The 21213-nt window shown below is 37.3% G+C and overlaps 2 protein-coding genes across 2 annotated transcripts; both read right to left on the reverse strand.

Moving 5' to 3' along the window:
* Nucleotides 1-325: 325 nt before the first annotated feature.
* Nucleotides 326-5248, reverse strand: LOC116255433 (GDSL esterase/lipase At1g29670-like). The gene is made up of 4 exons (XM_031631254.2): nucleotides 4597-5248; nucleotides 2323-2562; nucleotides 1593-1842; nucleotides 326-846 (listed from the first exon to the last, which is right to left on the reverse strand). The coding sequence occupies exons 1-4, from the start codon at nucleotides 4969-4971 to the stop codon at nucleotides 551-553; spliced, it is 1161 nt and encodes a 386-aa protein (XP_031487114.1). The 5' UTR covers nucleotides 4972-5248; the 3' UTR covers nucleotides 326-550.
* Nucleotides 5249-8819: 3571 nt separating this feature from the next.
* On the reverse strand, nucleotides 8820-19603 carry LOC116255436 (GDSL esterase/lipase At4g16230-like). The gene is made up of 4 exons (XM_031631257.2): nucleotides 19149-19603; nucleotides 14893-15117; nucleotides 9426-9672; nucleotides 8820-9327 (listed from the first exon to the last, which is right to left on the reverse strand). Exons 1-4 carry the CDS (start codon nucleotides 19515-19517, stop codon nucleotides 9038-9040), a joined length of 1131 nt encoding a protein of 376 aa, XP_031487117.1. The 5' UTR covers nucleotides 19518-19603; the 3' UTR covers nucleotides 8820-9037.
* Between the last annotated feature and the right edge of the window lie 1610 nt (nucleotides 19604-21213).

Here is a 21213-nt window from a genome sequence, read left to right on the forward strand (position 1 = left end):
CTGCCCGAACCTTTCTGGCCTCTTTTTTTTTTTCTTTCAATGAATTATTTCAGGTTATAACACTTTGTAGGGTATGTATCCTTTCGACGATAGCACTATTTTCGGGTAGTATTTCAATACCGGTGATGGTTTTTACTTACACTCTCTTCACCATAGATCAAAGCAAATGTCAGAAAAACCATTATCAATGCATGCGTATGCTTCACCGACATTTTTTTGCTGTTGGTAATTCGTCGGTTTTTTGCAGTGCCACACAAACTCTCCACCTGGCCAAGAGCACTCCCTTCTATTATCCTCTTCTAAGTAAGTGAAGAAAATTCAGAGCTACAGAGTACGCGATCTTATACTCATATATTCTCCTTTAAATACATGATATTATAGGACGAATACTATAATCGATACAGAGTACTTGATCTTATACTCACACATTCTCTTCTAAACTGCATGATATTATAGGACCAACACCATTGAGTCCAATACATATAGAGCCACAATATTGCAGATAATAGTGGTGCTAGACTCAATATTTGGATTAACACGAAACCATCATCTACTGCACATTCTTGCCAAAGCTCTCCCACGCCCTTGACTCCAGAACTGAACCTCCCACCTTTGAACCAGAGGTGAGGTTTGCCAGCTTCATCACATTGAAAGGATAGACTTCGCCCGTGAGATCGGACAAAAATGCCTTGGAAGAAATGGCCTCATACACTCTCCGTGTTGGGTGCACGCCGTCGAAGAAGACGTACTCGGATCTGTTTCCACACACCGTGCCCCCTTCCAAGCATGCGATATAATAACTTTCCGCTGTCGTTTCGCAGCAAGATGCATTTGTAACTGTAAATCCTGTTAACAATATTAAACACCAATATTGTCACACACAGTTTCAGATAGATTAATGTGTTCAACCGTTTGAATGAAATTTAATTTGGTTGTAGGTTTTGTCAGTCAATACATAGAGCAGCTATTAGGTGGCAGGTTTCGATTTAAGGAGAAAGCATATAGTTTCTAGTACTTCTTGTTTGATAGTGCACTTAAAGGTTGTTTGACAGTAGAAACACTCCGACGAAGGTCTCATGAATCTATTCGAAATATTAAGTTGGGTTCACAAAACATTAATTATAAAGGACTATGTGTATTTGCTCCAATCTTTGTGTACATTAATAAGACACTCACAAAATATATTTGCAGCCAAACAGCCCCCAGCGGTCTGACCGTTTCCAAACAAGCAAGTGGGTGTTTGAGTGCTTTTAATGTGATGAATAGGTATTAATGCAAGCGAACGCCCACTATCCTTTAATTTATAGCACCTACCAAGAATTGGTTACATAAAGGATACCTCCTTAGATTACAGGTGGAGTTAAGAAGGGGGCCATATGCCCCCTCACTTTCAACAAGCTATATGTAAGCACATATTTTTTCTATATATTAATGCCTCTTTTCAACTAAAAATTTACATGTTAATGTTTCCCTCACTAAAATATTTGGCTCTGCAGGGCTTCAAGTCTGTCAAAGCCACTGCAGCAATGGGTTCAACATTCCTCCCAATGAATTATGAAAATATATAGTCATACGAGAAGTGTAGGGCATACCATAAGCAGCAGGATTCTCGAGAAATTTATCTAATATCCCGTAGGTGTTAACAAAGACTACGTTTGATCCCGGCATAGCTTGTGTTATGTTGTCGATATTGTTGAGCATGCGATCGTTGAACAACTTAGCAGCAAAGTTGAAGTCCCCCATGCACTCTGAGGTCGTTGACATGCTTCGAGCTAGCGGGCTGCATCCAATCACTTGGATAGCAAACAATACGAACTTTCGAGCTCCCAAAATGTACAATTTCTACAAGAGCCACCACAACAAACATAAGTAGCAGGTAATTAATTATACGAATTTTGATTTTGGTCACAACATTGAGAAGCAGAGCTTTGTGTATTTTTCAGATTTGAGAGCATGGTTTCTACTCCTAGCGCTGCAGGTTTTATGGGCAATAGAGAACTTCTCTTCTCTGCAAATTAGCTTGATCATCAGGCAAATGAATGAATAGTTGGTCACACCTTTCATTTTGTTATCTATTTGCTCTGTCTACTTAATCCAAATAGCCATACTTCATTTTTTGAAACAATGAATTTACTACGTTGCTTTGGAGCATATTCATGAAACGATATCAATTACCAAATCCTTCTTAAAACTTTTGAAGGAGATGTTTTATTGTTTGGGCACAACTATCGAAGTATTTCTATCTCTTATAAGGCACAAAGAACAATGTGTCAGCTTTTAATACGACTAGTAATTGAAAGCAAAAAGTGAATATGTGCATACCTTGAACTGGCCAATAAGCTCATTAGCAAGTAATATCGTGAAATCTGACATGGAGCAATAAATGTCCGATGAATTTTCGCCAGAAAAGCAAGATTGCTCATAATCGTTAGCTCCAGAGTTGAACACAAAGATGGCCTCAGACAGGTAGGCGGATAGTTGGCTCTCGTTCATGAGGGACCTCAGGCCCGGCAATGTCGTATTCTCAAAGTAATTGATCTGTGTGTTCAATGGAAGGCTACTCTGCCAGCAGAAGACAAAAGTTACATTCTAATTTGCAACAGTGTGTGTTTATAATTATGATTTTAAAATTTATATTTAAAATTTTAAAAAAATCATCAAATTAACGTTAATCACTATCTAATACATATCATGTCCTTAAGTTGGCGTTTGAAGGTTTGGAATTTTTTTTATCAAAAATAAAAATTTTAGAATCATAATTCCTCTTCAAATTAGAATGGAATCAAAACTCGAGGTTTTAGTTTCCCAATTCCAAAAACAAAATATCTCATTTGTTCAATAATTTCAAATTTACTAAAAAATAAGCATTTCAATTTTAAAGTTTCACGATTCTCAGTAATTAATAAATACAAAGCCTTTTCCGATCGACACCTGACCTTCTAAGTCATTAACACGAGAGGCGCATAGTTTGACTGACTGTTGCATCTCACAGGAGAGGAGCAGACAACAAAAAAAGGCTCTTCCAAAATAAACAAATGCCAATATTTAAGATTGTTGCTATATTGCATGGCTGGAGTGAACCCGCATCAGGGCTTATGTGGGCAGTTGCCCACACGACCCTATATAATTTGTATGTCTACATATCACTGCCTTCAACCATTTGCTTATTTATATATATTTCATTTTATTGTATTAGAAGGTTTAAAAATGTTTGAGTGGTTTAAACTTTAGCTATCTACTATGCAAGTATGCATTAGATAGTGTTAAAAATTCCTGGTTCCAACTTCGGAGAGAGTTCGTCCTAATTCAATTTGATAAGCCTTATTATTGTCGCTTGAAGATAAAGCAATTGTTGAACGTTCAGCAGCCAGTTTTCCACCACCAATAATAACTCCTTTCATCCGACTTGTATGCATTGTCAAATCAATTCGGACATCATCGCAGAACTAACTAAATAATGCAACACAGATGCTACCTTCCCTTACTATGGTAAATGTGGTTGCCGTGGTAAAAATTAATGGGGTTAATTGGACGAATTTACCATGACAACCAAGTAGTATAATTATAATATGCGCATGACCTTCTTGGTGCTTGAACGACACTTTAACAAGTTACCTTTAAACACCAACTTGCATGACAACCCCAAAATTAGTGACACAATACCGTTTTCGAGTGTTTTCTCTGGTCTGGATGGCAAATAAAAATAGACTTCGAGAAGTCGATAAATATATACTTCATGCTATCAATCTAGTACTATTCTGTAGGGCACATATTTGAAGAGCACAGTTATGATTTTAAATTTTAAATAAGTATTTATATGTGTGTGTGTGTGTATATATATATAAATTTGTTTCCCTGTGGAATGGTTGGTGGACCTGGGCCCCCTTTGAAGGCATGGGTCCGACGGCTGCAAGACTCCTAAAATATTGTAAAACACTTATATTAATTGCTTGTCATTGGAATAATAAATAAACCAGTTACAATTATATATATATATATATATATATATATATATATATATATATATATATAGTGCGTATGTGCATTTATTCGGATCATCCTTCATAAATCCATGGTTTTAAACAGTAAGATCAAAACATTTTTGCACGCAGATATCAAATGCAACGATATAAAATACAAGGTTTCACATTATTGGCTTGGGGACTAATTACGTTTTATAGAAAGAACGGATTGAGACGTGGCTGCGACTGCCTCATGATTTAAATTCAAAGTCCCGTAAAAGGTAAACTGCCTTCTTGCTCAGTAACTCCAACCCTTGTGGTGGGAAAGTATCTTTCACCTGCTTGTATTTTGCTTATACTTTTGAAACGAAAAGCATCCTTTGTGATTTTCTTTAGAAGAACAGCTCTTTCATAAAAGCTAAAACTATGGGCATGCATGGATCAGGTAACGTTCTGTTATCCTGAAAACCAAAAGAACGTTGCTTCAATTGGTTTTTCAATATTATCTTCCACTAACCTTCTTCACTCTCATGGTCGATTCCTAATATCGCCACTTGAAAGAGTAAAACAAAAAACAAAAAAAGCATAATGTAAAATGTTGGGAGAAGTTGTAAGCAATTAAGTTGCCACTTACTGTGTTCAAGGTGGAGTCAAGGATCCCAGAACCAGCAGAAGCATAGTTAACACCATGAACAATTTCCTCCCCTGTCGCCTCTGGGTTCAGAAACGCAGGAATGAGCTTCTTGAGGCCCAGAAATTCGCCCAAGACATCAGCCGGGTTCTTTTCGTTGGTGAACCTCCCGCTAGGCCCTCCCATATCCACACCATACGGCAGATAATTCGCCTTCGACAGCGATGTCGACAGGAAGAGATTGTTCCCGTTGTCGAAGACGGAGTCCCCAAAAACGAACATAGCGAGGGGCGGCTCCTTTGCGGCAGAATGAACTGCTACAGAGAAGGAAGGAAGAAGGAAGAAGAAGATAACAAAGAAAGAGAAGGAGTTCAACATCTTCGAAGGACTTTGGGGAATTAGGACCGGTGCCTTTCTCCCGCTCACTGGCAATGCTCTCTTCTTATAACGCTGAGGAGTTGGAAGTTAAGGTGGGAGGCAGGGGAAGCTTGTGATGACTGTCAAGTAAGAGAGCCTTTGCGGGCTTCGCCATGGCTACCAACCGGCACTGCCCCATTGTCTCGGCTTCCGCGCCACCACCTCATCCACTCTCCTCCGTCTTCCCTGTCCCCACTCTTGATGGTCCATGGAGCACGGACTAAACGATCAGAACGGCGTCCAATCTCGGGCTCCGCTGATCTGCTGTTTTCTGGCCACGCACTTGGAATGTATAAATGTGCGCCTCCGAGGCATGCAATTCATGCAAGGTTCAATCATAAACGTGGTGGACACGATGTCCCGACCTAACAGTTTTGGAGGGCCAGGAAAGCGGGAACGACTGGTCTCCTAAGTCATCAACTGCATCTGCCAATCCCAGAGAGAGAGAGGGGACGATGGGTGTGCCCCGGTCATGTTTCACTCCTCACTCCACCTTCGCTGTGTTAAGTCATTTTGATTTTTTTTTTTTCGAAATTGTTTCACTTTTAGTTTTTGTCCTGATGAGGATGCCCTTAACGTTTTCTTTTCTTTCTTGAAAGATTTACAAAAGACCGCGTTTACTTTTGTTTTTTCAAACAGCCGCTTTTAACTAAGGAATATTAAAATACTTACTCAACTGACAAATTTGCCCACTTTGATCAAATTTAATTTTTTTTAAAGGCACAGAGTTCTGTATCCGCGCCGTTTTTTAAAACAGACGTCCAATTTGGTGTTAACTACTCTTATGAGCTAGAATTGTTTTTTAATGAGATACTGAAAATGTAATTAACAACCAAGTCCGCTTGACGTAATGACTCAAGTCTCGTGAAGCTGTGTTTTATATAACTGAACTCAGCCAACTGTAAAATTGAGGTTTTAAAAAAGAAAATGTTGGTAATGAATAATTGAGATGGAGCAAGTCATTTGGGATTCCGTCGGTTCCATGTTACCGGTAGCCTAGTGGCTGTCATGTCAGAGCAGGCAGCTCCATTTTATACGATATATATATATATATATATATATATATATATTGCCGTTGGTGCTCTTAGATGGCAATCACATGAGCAAAGCCTTAGATATGCCTTAAAAATTCAGATCCATCTCTCCCATCTTCTAATATAAATGGAAAGAATTTGGCTTTGATGAATATGACACAGGAGCAGAGACAAGCATGCCCTGGCCCCACCTAAAATTTTTTTAATCATTTACATGTAAATTTTAGAAAATTTTATTTGTCTTATATAAAAATTTTGAAAAATAATATTTCAGTCTGTGTCAAAATTCAAAAACTTTACATCGGCCCCCTTCATGAAAAAAAATTTTGCTCCACCCCTGATTTGAAACAACATGATACACCAAAAAGGAAGGATTTCCAACCAAATATGCATGAGACCGACAAATCCTATAGTTTTCCTTGCCTTCATTGGTGGCTCAAGAGGAAGCAATCATATATTTGTGATTTGTTCCTTAGATTGTAAAGGTGTTGTATTATTTTGGCCATCATATATAGATAGCCAACTAAGTGGTATGTATGTCTCCAACAAGAAGAGGTTGGATTTGGTGAACAATTTTTTTCTTTATTTTTTATCAATGAATAGGAGTTGAGGGAGTGGCCCTCTGTTTTATTTAGAAAGGGTCAAAGAATACAAAGAAAGACAAGATGAAAAAAAAGACTATACAACAACCCACTATGAACAACTCAAAACTTATCAATCTCAGCTAATAAAGTGCACAAGGCAATTTATAATCCCCTGGACACTACAAAAAGTTCAATGTTTACTGTTACAAAGCAAACCGTTAGTAAAAATGGATTCATTGATGGGAGAGACAACTTAATGGTAAAGAAAGACTTTTACCCACGGGTGGAAACGGCCGTCAGAAGAGCCAGGTTTTTACCGTCCATACATTAGGAGACGTTGGTAAAGACTGTACTGATGGTCCAGAAATGCGTGGGCATTGATTTAATTATTACTCATGGTTCCCCGGAAACGTCAGTGGTTCTCAATTATTACTGACATCCTCCCGTTCCCGCTAGTGCTTGATTATTACAGACGTTCCTCCCAACCCGCTAACATTTGTCTAATTAATACTTATGGCCTTCTTGTTCCGTCAGTGATTGTTCACCATTAGTAGCGATATCCATCCACCGTCAGTATTCAACTTAGGTCAGGGACAATGTATTTTAGTAAAACAAGTGAATACTGATGGAGATTTTTTATCGACAGAAAGTGCTTGTCTGTAATTTGTCATTTACTCGTTATGTCACATGAATGCGGAGTGCGGGTGTGGGTGCCAGAATGACACATCTCAAAAATTTAAGTGCGATGGTGCGACGAGGGCATTTTATTATTATTATTATTATTATTAATTTATTATGTATATAATATAATAAGTATGCATATATTATTATTACAATTTAGTTATTAATGTATATAACATAATTGTATTGCATGTAGAAAAATATCAAAACAACATATATTATATATAATATATTATATATAGTACTTTAGTAACATGACGTACTAACAATTTACATAAAGCATAAAAATTTGATAGAATCATAAAAGCAGAAATTAAAAATTTGAAATTAAAACTTCAAGAGAACAACACTAACCATAGCTGGTCGGCTGCATAATGCATATATAAAAAAGCTTATATTACATATTATAAGTTATGCACGCTGCACATGTACACGACTGACAATATATATTTGTTAGTTGAACTTTAAACTTTTATAATAGATTCAAGAACAACTAAACAAGCATCTAAAATAAAATGTTAAAATGTATACAACAATAATACAAAAAAAATGGAAAACACTTAGACCAGACGTGTTGACCACACTCAATTCAAGTTTGACGCGAGTTGGGTGCGTGTCAGAAATGAACAAATATAGTCAAGTGTGGCTGACCATATCCGACTCACGTTGACTAGGCTCGGGTGCGAGTCGGAGTCACACCCATGTCCGGTGCGCATCCGACTGCAGTAGTAAAATAGAAGAGTCCGTGTAACTTAGTTTAATGGTGTGTTGTTCCCATCAGTGAAGGTTTGGTGTTTACTGACGTTAAAGAAGCGTCACTGTAAATGAACATATACTGCCGGTATTAGGGCTTGTCGATGAAAGCTTTAGTGATACCCTGTACAATGACAGACAACATCTGCCGTCAGTAATGCTTTTACTGACAGTTTTTTTTTTTTTTTATTTTATTTTTACTGATGTGTCCTTCCCGTCGTTAATACTAATGTTTTTTTTTTTAGTGAAGTAAAGAGACTACTACACAAGAGACAATATCCCCTTTGACAATTCTACTGAGATTAATCCCACCCATCACAAAATGAGATTGCTCTTGTTCAGAACTTAAAATAGACAATATCAATCTGAAAATTAGCTGGTAAGGCAGACTCGTATCTTATGTGAAAATCATAAAAGAAATTTGCTTCACTCGACCTCAATTGCAGGGCATTAACTACCCAAGTCCTTCCTGGTTTCTTTCTCAATCCAGAGGCAGAGTAAAAAATTTCTAGTTAAGGGGTACTATTTTTTTAAATTTCAAACTTTAAGAAGCACTCAAGTATAAAAAAAAATTAAGGTAAAAATGTGATAAATTACCAATATCTAAATAAGGTAAATTTTGCAGGGTGGTGTAGGCAATTGCCCATAACAGTTACAAGTTGCCTCGGCAGCTGTCTCAATCTTGTGTGGAACACCTTAAAATCCAAATCCAGGGATATGTTCAAGCACAAGGTTGGATTCAAATATGCAAACACAGTTTGAATAATCCCCATTACCCATCTAACCTTTATTTATATAATATATATATAGTACAGACACATGGGCAAGCCAAAGTATGTGAACCAAAGCTCTATTTTGTGATGACAAATAGCGCAAACAAGTTCGAAACGTAGCCTTCTGGGCATGTCAATAGTTCATGGGATGCATTTTATGGATTACAATTCCAATGCTAGAAACGAAGCCAATTATCAATAATCACTGGACATCCTTAAAGTTGGTGGGCATGCTCCATGGTTTTGTAGCCTTGCGAGTGTCATCCCGCAAGGATGTGACATTCATCAGCTGCTTCACATTGAAGGGGTAGGCCATGGTTGTTTGGTTCGAGTAGAATGCCCTGTTGGCCAATATGATGTTTGCTGCATCTGTGGGGTGGCCTCCATCAAAGTAGAGATACTTGGACCGATCAGGACATACAGCGCCGGCTTCCTCACAAATGGTAGCGCCGTCAGGAACCTTGCAGCATGGAGCGGTGATATTGTCGAACCCTGTTTGTTTTATATGCATTCTTGATTAGAACACATGCATTTCTGGAGGGAGAGAGAGAGAGCGAGAGAGAGTGAGCGAGTGAGGGAGAGAGAGTGACCGTAAGCACTTGGGTCCTCTATAATCTCAGTGATCATCTGGTAGAGAGAAACGAAAATGAAATGAGCGTCGGCCATTTCTTGGTTGAGTTCATCTATGGAAGCGTTCAGTCGAGTGTTGAAAGTTGTTGAAGCATAATTGTAATCCTCGTTGCATATCCCGTCATTTGAGCTACGACCAAAAGGCGTGCAGCCACTCACTTCGGCTGAGAACAACACAAAATTCCGAGCTCCCAAATTGTACATCCCCTGCAAAATAAGTAAAAAAGGTTGGAGAATCTATTGAAATGTCTTGTGAACATTTCTCCAAACGGTTGATGATCATAAAAATCCAATTAAATTAACATCGTAAGTTACTGCTGTTGGGTCGGACCCAGCCTCCAGAGAGGGCACCCAATTGATTTGTTATCCCCACTACGACGCCAGCGCTCTTTACGAAGGTGTGAGCTGTGAGGGAGGGGCACGAAAAACTCGAAAGTGGGCAGCGCCCTTTCGGTGGCAGAGGTTCATGGTGAGTATCAAGAGAGAGAAAGAAGGGGCTCCTTCTCCGTGCCGGTGGGTACATCAAGGAGAAGGAGGAGATATAAGGAGCAGCAATATGTTTAAGTCTCCTTTCAGCTGCCGGCGTTCTATTATTCACTCTGTTATTGTTGTATTTCTTTTGTTCATCAAAACAGATTTTTGTGAAGCTTTTGCTTTGAATGGGGAAAGAGGAGACAGAAATGTCAGATGTGCTGATTTTATGTCTTGACAGTGGAACCCTTCTACTCTGGTTTTCACAAGAATGGGGGTTTTCCAACGATTGGGGTTTTCCCACGATAAATTTGTGTCATATTTATGCCATATTGTTACTAATCTTGCTTCTAGATTTTGCAAGCATGGCGAATATGAGACTGCGGCAGTTGGGTATATCTGTTTTCAGCAGTCGGCTACAGTTTTCCTCACTAAAGCAGTGTGATTACGGTGTTCCTCAGTAGTTTTGTACTGTTTCATCTGTATAATGTTTGTCTGCACATATTTCTACATTTACAGAACCATGAGCATGCTGTTGTAAGAAGAAGCGGATTTTCTTTGGTGAGCTCTTGCTTCGTTTTAGTAATTTACTGGATACTAACAGTTACCAACACTACTTGTAACTAATTCCGCAAAATGATTATTACTTTCCAAATGGTTCTTCTATCACTTCCTTTTCTTCGTGAGTATTGAGACTTTTCCCAGGTCTCACTGCTGGCAAGGCAAGGAATTTCTGACTGTACTTAGTTCCCTTCATATGTTTTTGAGCTCCTCTGAGCTGCTGTTTTTTCCCTGTTCTTATTCTTTCATTTCTGTCAATGTTATCACTGGCGTATCGTATCGCGTATCGGTCGGGCTGACCTATACGTCGTATCGTAACGTATCGTAAATGTATCGTAACGTATCATAAAATTAATTTTTTAATTTATAAAAAATATTAAAAAATATAAAAAATAGAAAAAAATCAAAATTTTTTTAAATAAATCCAAAACAACAAGAAAAAATCAAGAAAAATGTATTTAAAGGAACATTCATCATTCATGTATATGAAGTATGAACGATAAAGTATGAATATGAACAACACATTCCAAAATAAGAAATCAAACATTCAAAAATCAAAATAACATACTAAGCAGCCAAAGAGTATTCGATTACATCACAATTCATAAGTTCAAAAGTCAAAACATATAGACATAGACTCTCTTTCTCCAACCTTTCCACCGTGCCCTCTACGAGAAAGAAAGCTATCTCACGGGCAAAACTTGATGCAAATGAGGAAAATCTCTTCCTCCCACGCCTCTTGCAATGTTTAGAAACAAGAAGAGAGAGAGAGAGGAGCATATCTTTTGAAATAAAATGAAAAAAGGGGCCATCGGACCCTTTTGCCATTTTCCCCCCGTATCGTACGATACGGGGGTGTATCGACCGTATCGTACGATACGGTACGATACGGACAATACGCCTACGATACACCTCCGTATCGTGTATTGTAGGCGTGTCGTATCGTTTTTGTTGATACAGACGATATGTATTGTACGATACGCGTCTGTACCGTACGATACAGATAACATTGATTTCTGTTGTATTCTTTAGGATGGGGACATTCCCCTCCGCCCGCTTTCGTTTGTAAACTCATCGATCACACAATTTCAAATAAAACCCATTACGCTAATGTCTTAATGGAAGGACATAAAGGCGTGATGTTTGTGAAGTGTTGATACTATTTCTAAATTTTATTTAAAAATGTACCACGTAAGTTTAGGTTTTGGCCCTAAACTTTATTATGATATTAACTATGAGTCTGTAACCACTCAATCCGAAACTAACTTGAGGGTAATCTTGCTGGATTATCAGTTTATGTTCTAACTAGCTTCCATTAGTACCTGTAAATTTATGAACTAGGACTATTAGTGGTATGCCAAAATACGATAAGTACCTTATCATTTCTGAAAACCATCCTAAGACAATTCTCAGGTACATCAGTGTTTAGGCTAAATGGAGAGGAGCGACTTACTTTCTATATGTAAATAAAAGGTAGAACCTAAATTTTTATCACATATAACACTTATACAACTGTACCTATTTATTTTCTCATGGAATGCTAAACAATGGGCATTAAATATGAAAAGTGATAATTAGATAAACTAACACATTTTAACTGGCAGGATTGATAGAGATTAGCAGTTGGATTTTAAAACCACAAATTTCGTGATATTTTAAAAAATATTGCAATATTGATTAGAAAAATTATAAAACGAACAACCTGAAAAAGCATGTCTTTTTGAAAAAGAACATGAAAAGTGTATTTATCGCATTTTTTGGCTTGGTTTTAATTTTTTTTTTCTTTTTCTTAAAGTTAATGGCATCATGGATTCATCTTTAAATTTAAAATCAAATTATTTACTATCATTTTTATCATCATTAAGAGATTGTTCCTATCATTTATCGAATTATTTTGATGTTTTCTTACGAGTTTCTTATTTTTTTCTTTTACCAAATTAATAAGTTTTTTATTTTTTCAAAAATTTGCTGAGATTTTCCCAAATTTTTTTTTGAGGAAATAACTATGCCGAGAAATATACAAGAAAAACCTCATTGTAAATGTATGATAATATATAAAAAATAAACAAATAAATGTACATATATATACACACACACACCACAAACCCCCTCCCCCTCCCTTCCTCTTCCTTATAAGGATGTTCAAGGAGTTGAGCCAACTTGGGCTCGACTGGAACTCTCTTGGTTAAGCTCGATTCGAGCTCGGCTCATTAGGTAAACTAGTGGAGTTCGAGCTTAACTGATAACGAGTTTGTAAGCAAGTCAAATTTGAGTTACATGAACTTGACTTGATTAAACTTGATTAGACTAGTCTAACATTGGCACTTATTTTTGTAATTTTAAATACTTAAAATGACTTAACTGAGAATGTGGAAATTGTAATTTTATCTTACAGTAAGTTGTAGGAGACATTTAGGAATTTAGTGTAAAATATTGTGTATTTCAAACTTAAACATGCTAAGTCAAATTTGAGTTACATGAACTTGACTTGATTAAACTTGATTAGACTAGTCTAACACTGGCACTTATTTTTATAATTTTAAATACTTAAAATGACTTAACTGAGAATGTGGAAATTGTAATTTTATCTTACAGTTTGTAGGAGACATTTAGGAATTTAGTGTAAAGTATTGTGTATTCCAAACTTAAACATGCTATGTAGAATATCCATATTTTTGGAACCTTGAAAGATACTATTGGAAATCCCAGACATGGGAAGGGATTTTGCAATTGGGGGCAACCTTTGTTGGCAGTTCTTGAGAGGCATAGTCACCCCCTTCTTTCTGCTCCTAGGGTCTAAGGCTGCTTTAGGACATTCAGTGGTTTTACGGGACATTTAGTGGTCTTACAGTACACCCTTTAATTCAACCATTGCACATACCGCCATTTGCAGTATAGAAACATTGATATTCTAATTAATGGTAGAAAGCCTTGAAGGACAAACCTCTATGTAATTCCACACACATGTGCTATAGATAGGATAGCAAGCTATCAATGTTGGACCTCTCTACTTCCATGCTCCTTGGTGAAGTGTATGGCAAGCTTCTTTCTACTTTAAACCTTGGTAAAGAAAGAGCCCTTTCCCAAGAAAAAGAATCTATGGTTTTTCACCTCCCCATAAGGATGTTCAACCCCAATTTGATAAATCTATACTTCATTCTCTGCAATGAAGCGCCCAATGCCCGCCCATTGGTTCACCTTTTCTAGTAGCCTCCATCAAAGAGTTTGTTGTAATCATCCTCCATTTGCATTTTTCAACCGTCACTCTCAGAGAGGGAGTCGATCACATGCTCGTAGTCTTTTGCTTCTTGAGAAACCATTTTCTTGCACAGGCCAATGAGGTTACATGGCATGACAAGAAAGTTTCTTAAGAGGAGTTTGATGGTTTGGGATTTCGATTCAATAATGAAAATTCCAGAATCATAATTATTCCTCAAACTAGAATGGAATCAAAATTCTGGATTTCAGTTTCTTAGTTCCAGAAATAAAATACCATGTTTGTTTAATAATTCCAGTTTCTTAAAAAAAAAGCATTTTGGTTCTAAAATTTCATTATTCTGGATATATTGAACATTCCCTTAGCATTCCTGCTTCGACAAGAATCGTCTCCCTCCCGCAAATAACCATTGGTTTTCTTGGACTCCTCTTTTCTCAGTCTTTGGAGAAGTGAGCAAGACACTCTAACCCTAATTAAGTCCTCTTATCTGATCACATGAAACTTTCTCTAGCAAACCTCAAGCATGACCTGCCTCAACTTTCTCTATGCCCTATTTGGAGGAAGAGAAAGAAATGAACGAAAGGGAAAAGAAAGGAAAGAGAGTAGAGAAAGAAATTAAAGGAAAGGAATTACAACGAAAGAGATGATTATAAAAGCTTGTTTAAATAAAAAGGAAAAGAGATGAAAGGAATTGAGAGAGTAGAGAAAGAAATGAACGGAAAGGAAATAGATGATTACAAAAGCTTGTCTAAATAGAAAAGAAAAGAGATGAAAAAAATTGTTATGATAATGTTTGTTTATACTATATAAAAAAATAAAAGAATTTAAGTTGGTTAGCAATAATGCCTCTAACTCTCTAGAACTTATTATTTAAGAAAAAACGTAGCTTAATTTTTTATTTTTTATTATTTATTTTTTTCAAAAATGACTTATGAATATTTTATCACTGTAATGGGTGAAAGGGGAGAGACTGGGGCCTCTCATGTGGATAGAAGCAGAGGAGATATATACATTTCCCTCATCCTGAACTTTGGTGATATTAGATATGATGTATAACCGATATCCAAAATTCAAATCCAACATACAAACCAGATCAGAGTTAAGATGACAGTCAAAAGGTGTCATCCTAAGTAAAATTAGGTTTTCACGTAGATGAAGGAAAGAACGGGGAATTGTACCTTGAGTATCGTTGTATAGTTTGTGACGAGGAATTCCGTGAATGTTGGTATGTCACATTCATATTCTCCAAAACAATTGCTGATGTAATCATTCCCGCCCGTGTTAAATAAAAAGAGGCTTTTGGACAGGAAAGATGGGAGGTTCTTCCCTAGCTGAGACTCCAAATCTGGCAACGTCTTCTCTTCAAAGTGGAGAACTTGGTCAGGCAAAGGTGTAATAATTTCCTGCAGATAAAATCAAAGACGAATAAGAGGTTCTGATATTTATTTATTTATGTTTGCGGCCACCTAATTAATAATTTTATTACTTGTCTATTTTCCGAAGCCTATAGTGCATTCTGTGGTGAAACACCATAAGGAATCATTTGCTGCTGGAAATGTGTTCTTTGTGATAGCACTCGGCGTTGTAAAATTTAAATTTTCCATCCTGCAATAGATGTTGACGGGAGCACAACAACCGTGGACGGAGCGCCCGATCTAATGGTCGACCAATTTGGAGGTGAAGAATGTGTGGTCGACGAAATTGGAGGTGATGAATGTGTGGTGAAATGCCTGTAGGTAAGGAAGCGACTCAGTGAGGTCAGATTCATTGTCCTCGCAATTTTGATTTGGGTTGATTGGTCATTTTGGGTGGGACTACTTGTTGATCGGCTCCCTCGGCCAATGAGAACACAACTTGGGTAACAGCCCTGCCCGGCACTAAAAGGAGTCGGGTTCGTGTGTCCGGCCTAACATTTGAAACAGGAAACTTGGGCCCAGCTCGACACCTAAAACCCGAGTTCGAGTCCAGTTCAGGCTCGGTCGGCGTGATTAAATTTTAAAAATATATTTTTTAAATAAAAATAATATATATATATATATAATTAATCATAATAAAACTATTATAATATATATATAAATCAATAAAATGTGTATTAAAAAAATGTTAATTGACTGAACTGGGTTTAGACGAGCCCACTTGGGCTGACCCAATTAGTTATTGGGCCGACCTGGTGTTTTTTTTTTTCTGGCTTTCTCTTCTGCTGTACTAATTTGGCTGCCTGAAATGTCCCCGCCGTGACTGCAGACGGTTGCTTCCACCGGCCAGTTCGATAAGAGGACGGTTGGGGGCTCTTGCATAACGCAAAAGCTAGCTACCATTGCCTTGAGATTGAGGGTTTGGTAGGGTCATCGCCCACGCCTTTGAGAAGGGTTGAGAAAAGTTGAGCCTTGTCTTCAATTAAACCATGAAGTAAAATGCTATAAGACCTTATTGGTTTGTCGTGGAAGGTTCAGCCGTAGAACTGTCTTCAGTAAATAAGGGTTTTTAGCATCTCATTGTAAGCACAAAGTTGCGTGAGCTTTTGCCAAGGGGTCGAGCCATAGTTTACTTGTGCGGGCAGTTGCCTGCACGGTTCCATAAAATTCAATTATTTATGTAGTGGCGGTTCCCAACCATTTGTTTATTTGTATACTGATGCCATTTACTCATATATAATGTATAATCGCAGTCATTTTACCATATAGTTGAATGATTCAAAATCTTTTCAACTAATGCTCTTCAACAAAAAATGTCTACCTCCCCCACTAGCTATTGTTGTCAATATTTAACAGTTTCCTAATGATTAGGCTTACTTTGTGAGCTTTCTTTGGTTTGATTGTTTTTGTATTCGTATCTAAGCACCATCTTTGGCTAAGTTATCTGACAATAATTGATTGAGTGGATCTTTCTAAGTTTGATATTGGAATTATTTGGGTCAAAGAATAAATTTTCATAATTTGATTTGGACAATATAATATCAAGAATTAATATCAAGACTTAGTCAGGTCCAGTATTTCCCCTATAAGTGGTATCAGCACTTCGCAAACAGTTGTGAGTTCATTTGGCCCATTACTTATATGTGTCAACTTATAAATGTGCTTTGGTATCATATTTGGGCATAATAGCAAGATAGGTGATGACTACTTTGTGAATATGGAGATGTATGGTAAAAATCAAGTAGTTGGTACTAGCAGCAATATGACACTTTTAGTGGCACATATTGAAAAAGCAGAGATCATATCATAGTAAACTTTAGTAAAGGCCACATTGTGCTAGATGTACACCAGGTATATTTAAAAACTTTTTCATTTGTTAGCAATACCTATTAAACCTAGTTCAACCTAAAATGTGAAAGTGTATCGAGATGTATATAAGGCACAAAGAATAGACATTGTGTCTGACATGGAACATGGACCACCCTCTCCCTCTTTATGGCCTTTCATAACAAACACCAAGAAATAAAAGGGACTGCCAATATTCTGGTCACGGGCAAAGATTTAGTTATCAGCAGAAATTTGAATAATATTAAGGGATTGGAGTTGGAGGAGGGCCGGGTAAGAGTAAGATTTGAGTTTATGATTGTCAGAATTTTAGTCCACTTATTGTCATGTTTATAGGTGTCGTGTCAAGACTTATAGAGTTGTCTGTGACATAATATCTTTCCGGTGAGCAAGCAAGAAGTTAACAACATACCATTCGGATGAGAGGATTGAAAGCCCCTCATTCTCCCTTGCCTGCCTTTAAGGTCCTGTTTCAAAGTGTAAAAATTTATTTTGTTTTTTACTATCATAAAAACTTTTATTATAGATATGAAGCGAATACAAGCTTAATAATTTGTAAATATATTCTCGTCCGTAATTTCTAAACATCCAGAGGCCATGGAGAATCTGGAGGTTGATAAAGACAAGCAAATATTCTTAGTTTTATGACCTCGTTCACGGTTAAAGTTATCACAAATCATAACCAAGATCATGTTGCTTTATGTTAATTGGGTGGGGAGACTATAGATTATACTACAAGATTACAGTAAAAATACGTCATAAAAATTGAAGACCTGACTATGACTAGACCGAGTCGTTGAAACAACTTGCTCTCAGGGGCCATTTGGCATTAAAAGTATTATGTGAGTGTTTCATGAATATACTTCAAATTTGAAAAAAAATAATTGAAAAGTACAAAAGAATAATTGAAAAATACCAATGTTTCATGAATCTTAATGAAGTACCCACACGATGTTACGAAAGCCAAATAGCTCTTGATGGCTTTCCAGGTTCACATATAAAGCCATTCAACATTTTTGACTAAAGACTGGTAGTTGTCATCTCTTCTAGCGGAATGCACACAGTGTGTAATTCCTGACTTTGTTTATGCTGTAACATCAGTGGACTTTTGGGTCCTCATCTAAAACCCCCTTAGAGGAGTTTCATGAAAAAGGAACTTGTGGATTCTGTAACATCAAGAGCTTTCTGGTATAAGTAATGTGAAGAGACTAGAGTGTCTGGTGTTGGGGTTTCAGATTCTCTTAGTCCAATCTGGTAAAGAAATCCAGACCCGATGCTGATCTTGGGCATGTAGTTTCACAACAAAACCTGAATCCAAGTCCTAACTGAGGTTCGACAAATATTTAATAGAATATTACATAGAAATATGGGATCTTAAGTTAGTCAGATCATTTAGCATTAAAAGATGAAGAGTCCAAATCTATTTACTAAAACCGGACTAAGCTGAATCCGGTAAAGGCTGAATCAAGGGAAACATTTGTATCCCCACTTCTGAGTCCTCCCTTCAGTAAACAAAATGTGGGCAGAAATCAGACACCAAGAAAAAGTGGACGGGTGAAGAAGAAACTAAAATCCACTTACTAACTCGACCATGTCTTGGGGAACCGAAACTTCAATCGAAGAAATAAGAGAAAGATTTGCTGCAACTTGTAAATGCTATAACCATAAAACGTGAACATTTTAGTGATTCTAGAAGGAAAATTATCTTTTACAGTAACTTGAAATCTGATTCTCAACTTATGGTAATTTCGGTAGTCAATCGTATACGGTTACATAAAGCTGGTGATCACTTTCTGAGCTTTATTTGCAAGTGAAACGTTAAGACAGGGGATTCTGTTCCTTTAAACGCTAGAATTTTGCCCGCTAATCTATCAGACATTCTGCTAAACAATTTCATGAAAAGAAGTGCACTAAAATGGGGTCTCAGCCATTGGTACATCCTACCATCATGCAGCTTTACCTTTTTCTGTAGTAAAGGTTTAGAGAAAATAAGTTATGAAAGGTCTCGTCTTGGCATCAGACGCCATTAATACTAACTGAACTCCGACTTCTTCCATGGCAGCTAAACCTCTACTCGTTGAACGAAAACAAAAAACACTTCGGGGCGAAATAGAAAAGCTAAACACTAACTGCATGTTACTCAAGAAGAGACTAGCAGAGCAAGATCTACTTACGCCACGACCAGTCCATTCGAGGATTCCCGTTCCAGCAGAGGCATAGTTAACTCCATTCAGAATCCTCTGGCCTTTGGTGTTGGGATCCCTGGAGCAGGCAACAAAGTGCTCGATCCCCAGGAGCTCACCAAGAATATCGGCCACCGTCCGCGCATTCGTATACCTGCCGGTGACCGCCGGTAAGTCTATGCCATACGGCAGAAAATCCGCCGTAGCAGTGGAGCCTGGCAGGTAGTCATTGTTGCCGCAATCGACCACAGAGTCCCCAAAGATGAACAGGGCTTGGACTTGTGCTGCTGCCTCAGTTGGCAACAGGGAGAGAAGGAAGAAGGAAGCGAGGGCGGAGAGATGGAAGGGAGAAGCTGGCATTTTGACACGATGAGCTGCCTAAGGACTGCACTCAAGCTTTCAATATATAGGAAAATCGGTCGAGATGCCGGACGGCAACTGGCCGGGCCGTATGCCCAGCAGGCTTCCTCTATAATATGAAAATTAAGTCACAGATGGAAATTAGAGAGAGACTGATACCCAGACTTCCTAAATAAGTGTTTTTGAGTGAGGTTTCATCTTTATAAAATGTTATTCGTATTATTTAAAATTACACTGCTCAAATTGATTATTAATTTTGACACTATTGATTCTACTCAGTTATTGTGAAAAATACTTAAACATAATTTGTATATTCGTCTGCTGGTCGGCTCGATGTTAAAGATGTGTCTTTATTTACATTATGACAAGTGTGACAGTGAAGTGACTTTCTCTGTCGCAATGGTATGAAGTGAACAAATTGACCAATTTGGTTACAAGTTGGCAACAAGTTGAGATGAATAAAGAATTAAAAAAAAAAACAGAAATAACAAGTTGAGATGAATAAAGAATAAAAAAAAAACAGTAATTCCCTTCATGCATTAACATCACACAGCAGTGTGGGCATCTGGCCGCTTGACACTCAAAACAAACTTGGGCTTGAACTCGGCCGATTAAATTATTTTTTTTAAAATATAAAATAATATATAAATATAATTAATCAAAATAAAATAACATTATCGCGCCCACCTGTATTTATCAGGCTCAATCGAGATTTTGAAAAAAAAAAATCTGTCATTATTTTTAAGAATTTTAATTTGATCGTTTTAAAAGTTTTAAAAATATAGGTAAGTCGATGAAAAAAGAACTTTTAGGAAGCTTTACAAATTTTGGAAAATATGTTTGATATGTGTAAAGAGCTGCACCTAACAATGGAACCAACTGCGAATCAGGATTTATTGCCCGATAAGACTGAGGATGGATCGGGCTGCCTAATTTCTATTTGTGGTATTCAAACGCGCTTAATAACTAATAAAGTCTCGTATTTGTACAGATATTGATAATAGAAAATTTTTAAAACCTACAATTTGAGAGAAAAAAAGGAAGAGAAAGGATGTCAAGAAATGTGGCATGGGTATCGGAGAGTACAGGAGCATTTTTGAGTCGGATTTAATCGGATCTGACTTACTTGCTTGGTTGGATTATATATTTCAAATCGGATTTGGTACTCGGAAGAATGTTCTTTTCATCTTGTTATCCAAATGCATAAACCAAGGTTTTAAAAGTGAGAAAAAAAAAAAACCCAAGTTGTCACAAAACTTGGTTTTCACAAAATTTTTTGCTTTTAAAAAAGTGTCATCCAAACACAACTACCCTAAAGCAAAAAGTTGGAAAGGGAGAAAACTTCTTTGGCCATATAAATGAAAGGAACCCCAAAACGATTTATTGTGAGTTATGAATCCGTAGAGATATGGTCTGCACATCATCAGGTTTTAGGTTGATTGAACATCATTTTCTAGGGGCGGAACCAGAATTTTTTTTAGGAGCGAGTTAAACAGTCTAACCCCGGATTCGAATAGGGTCAAACTGAACCCAAATCTAAGAATACATTGCACAACTAAATTTTTTTAATGTATTTTTTTTTCAATTAGTTGGGGTGGGGCCATGGCCTAGGTGCCCCCCTCCCTTCGCCCCTGTCATTCCCGAAAGGGTTGGCATAACTGATGGAACAGACCCTAGTTCGTCTCGAAGCACCAAA

The sequence above is a fragment of the Nymphaea colorata genome, chromosome 6 (assembly GCF_008831285.2).
Source record: "Nymphaea colorata isolate Beijing-Zhang1983 chromosome 6, ASM883128v2, whole genome shotgun sequence".
Classification (NCBI taxonomy): domain Eukaryota; kingdom Viridiplantae; phylum Streptophyta; class Magnoliopsida; order Nymphaeales; family Nymphaeaceae; genus Nymphaea; species Nymphaea colorata.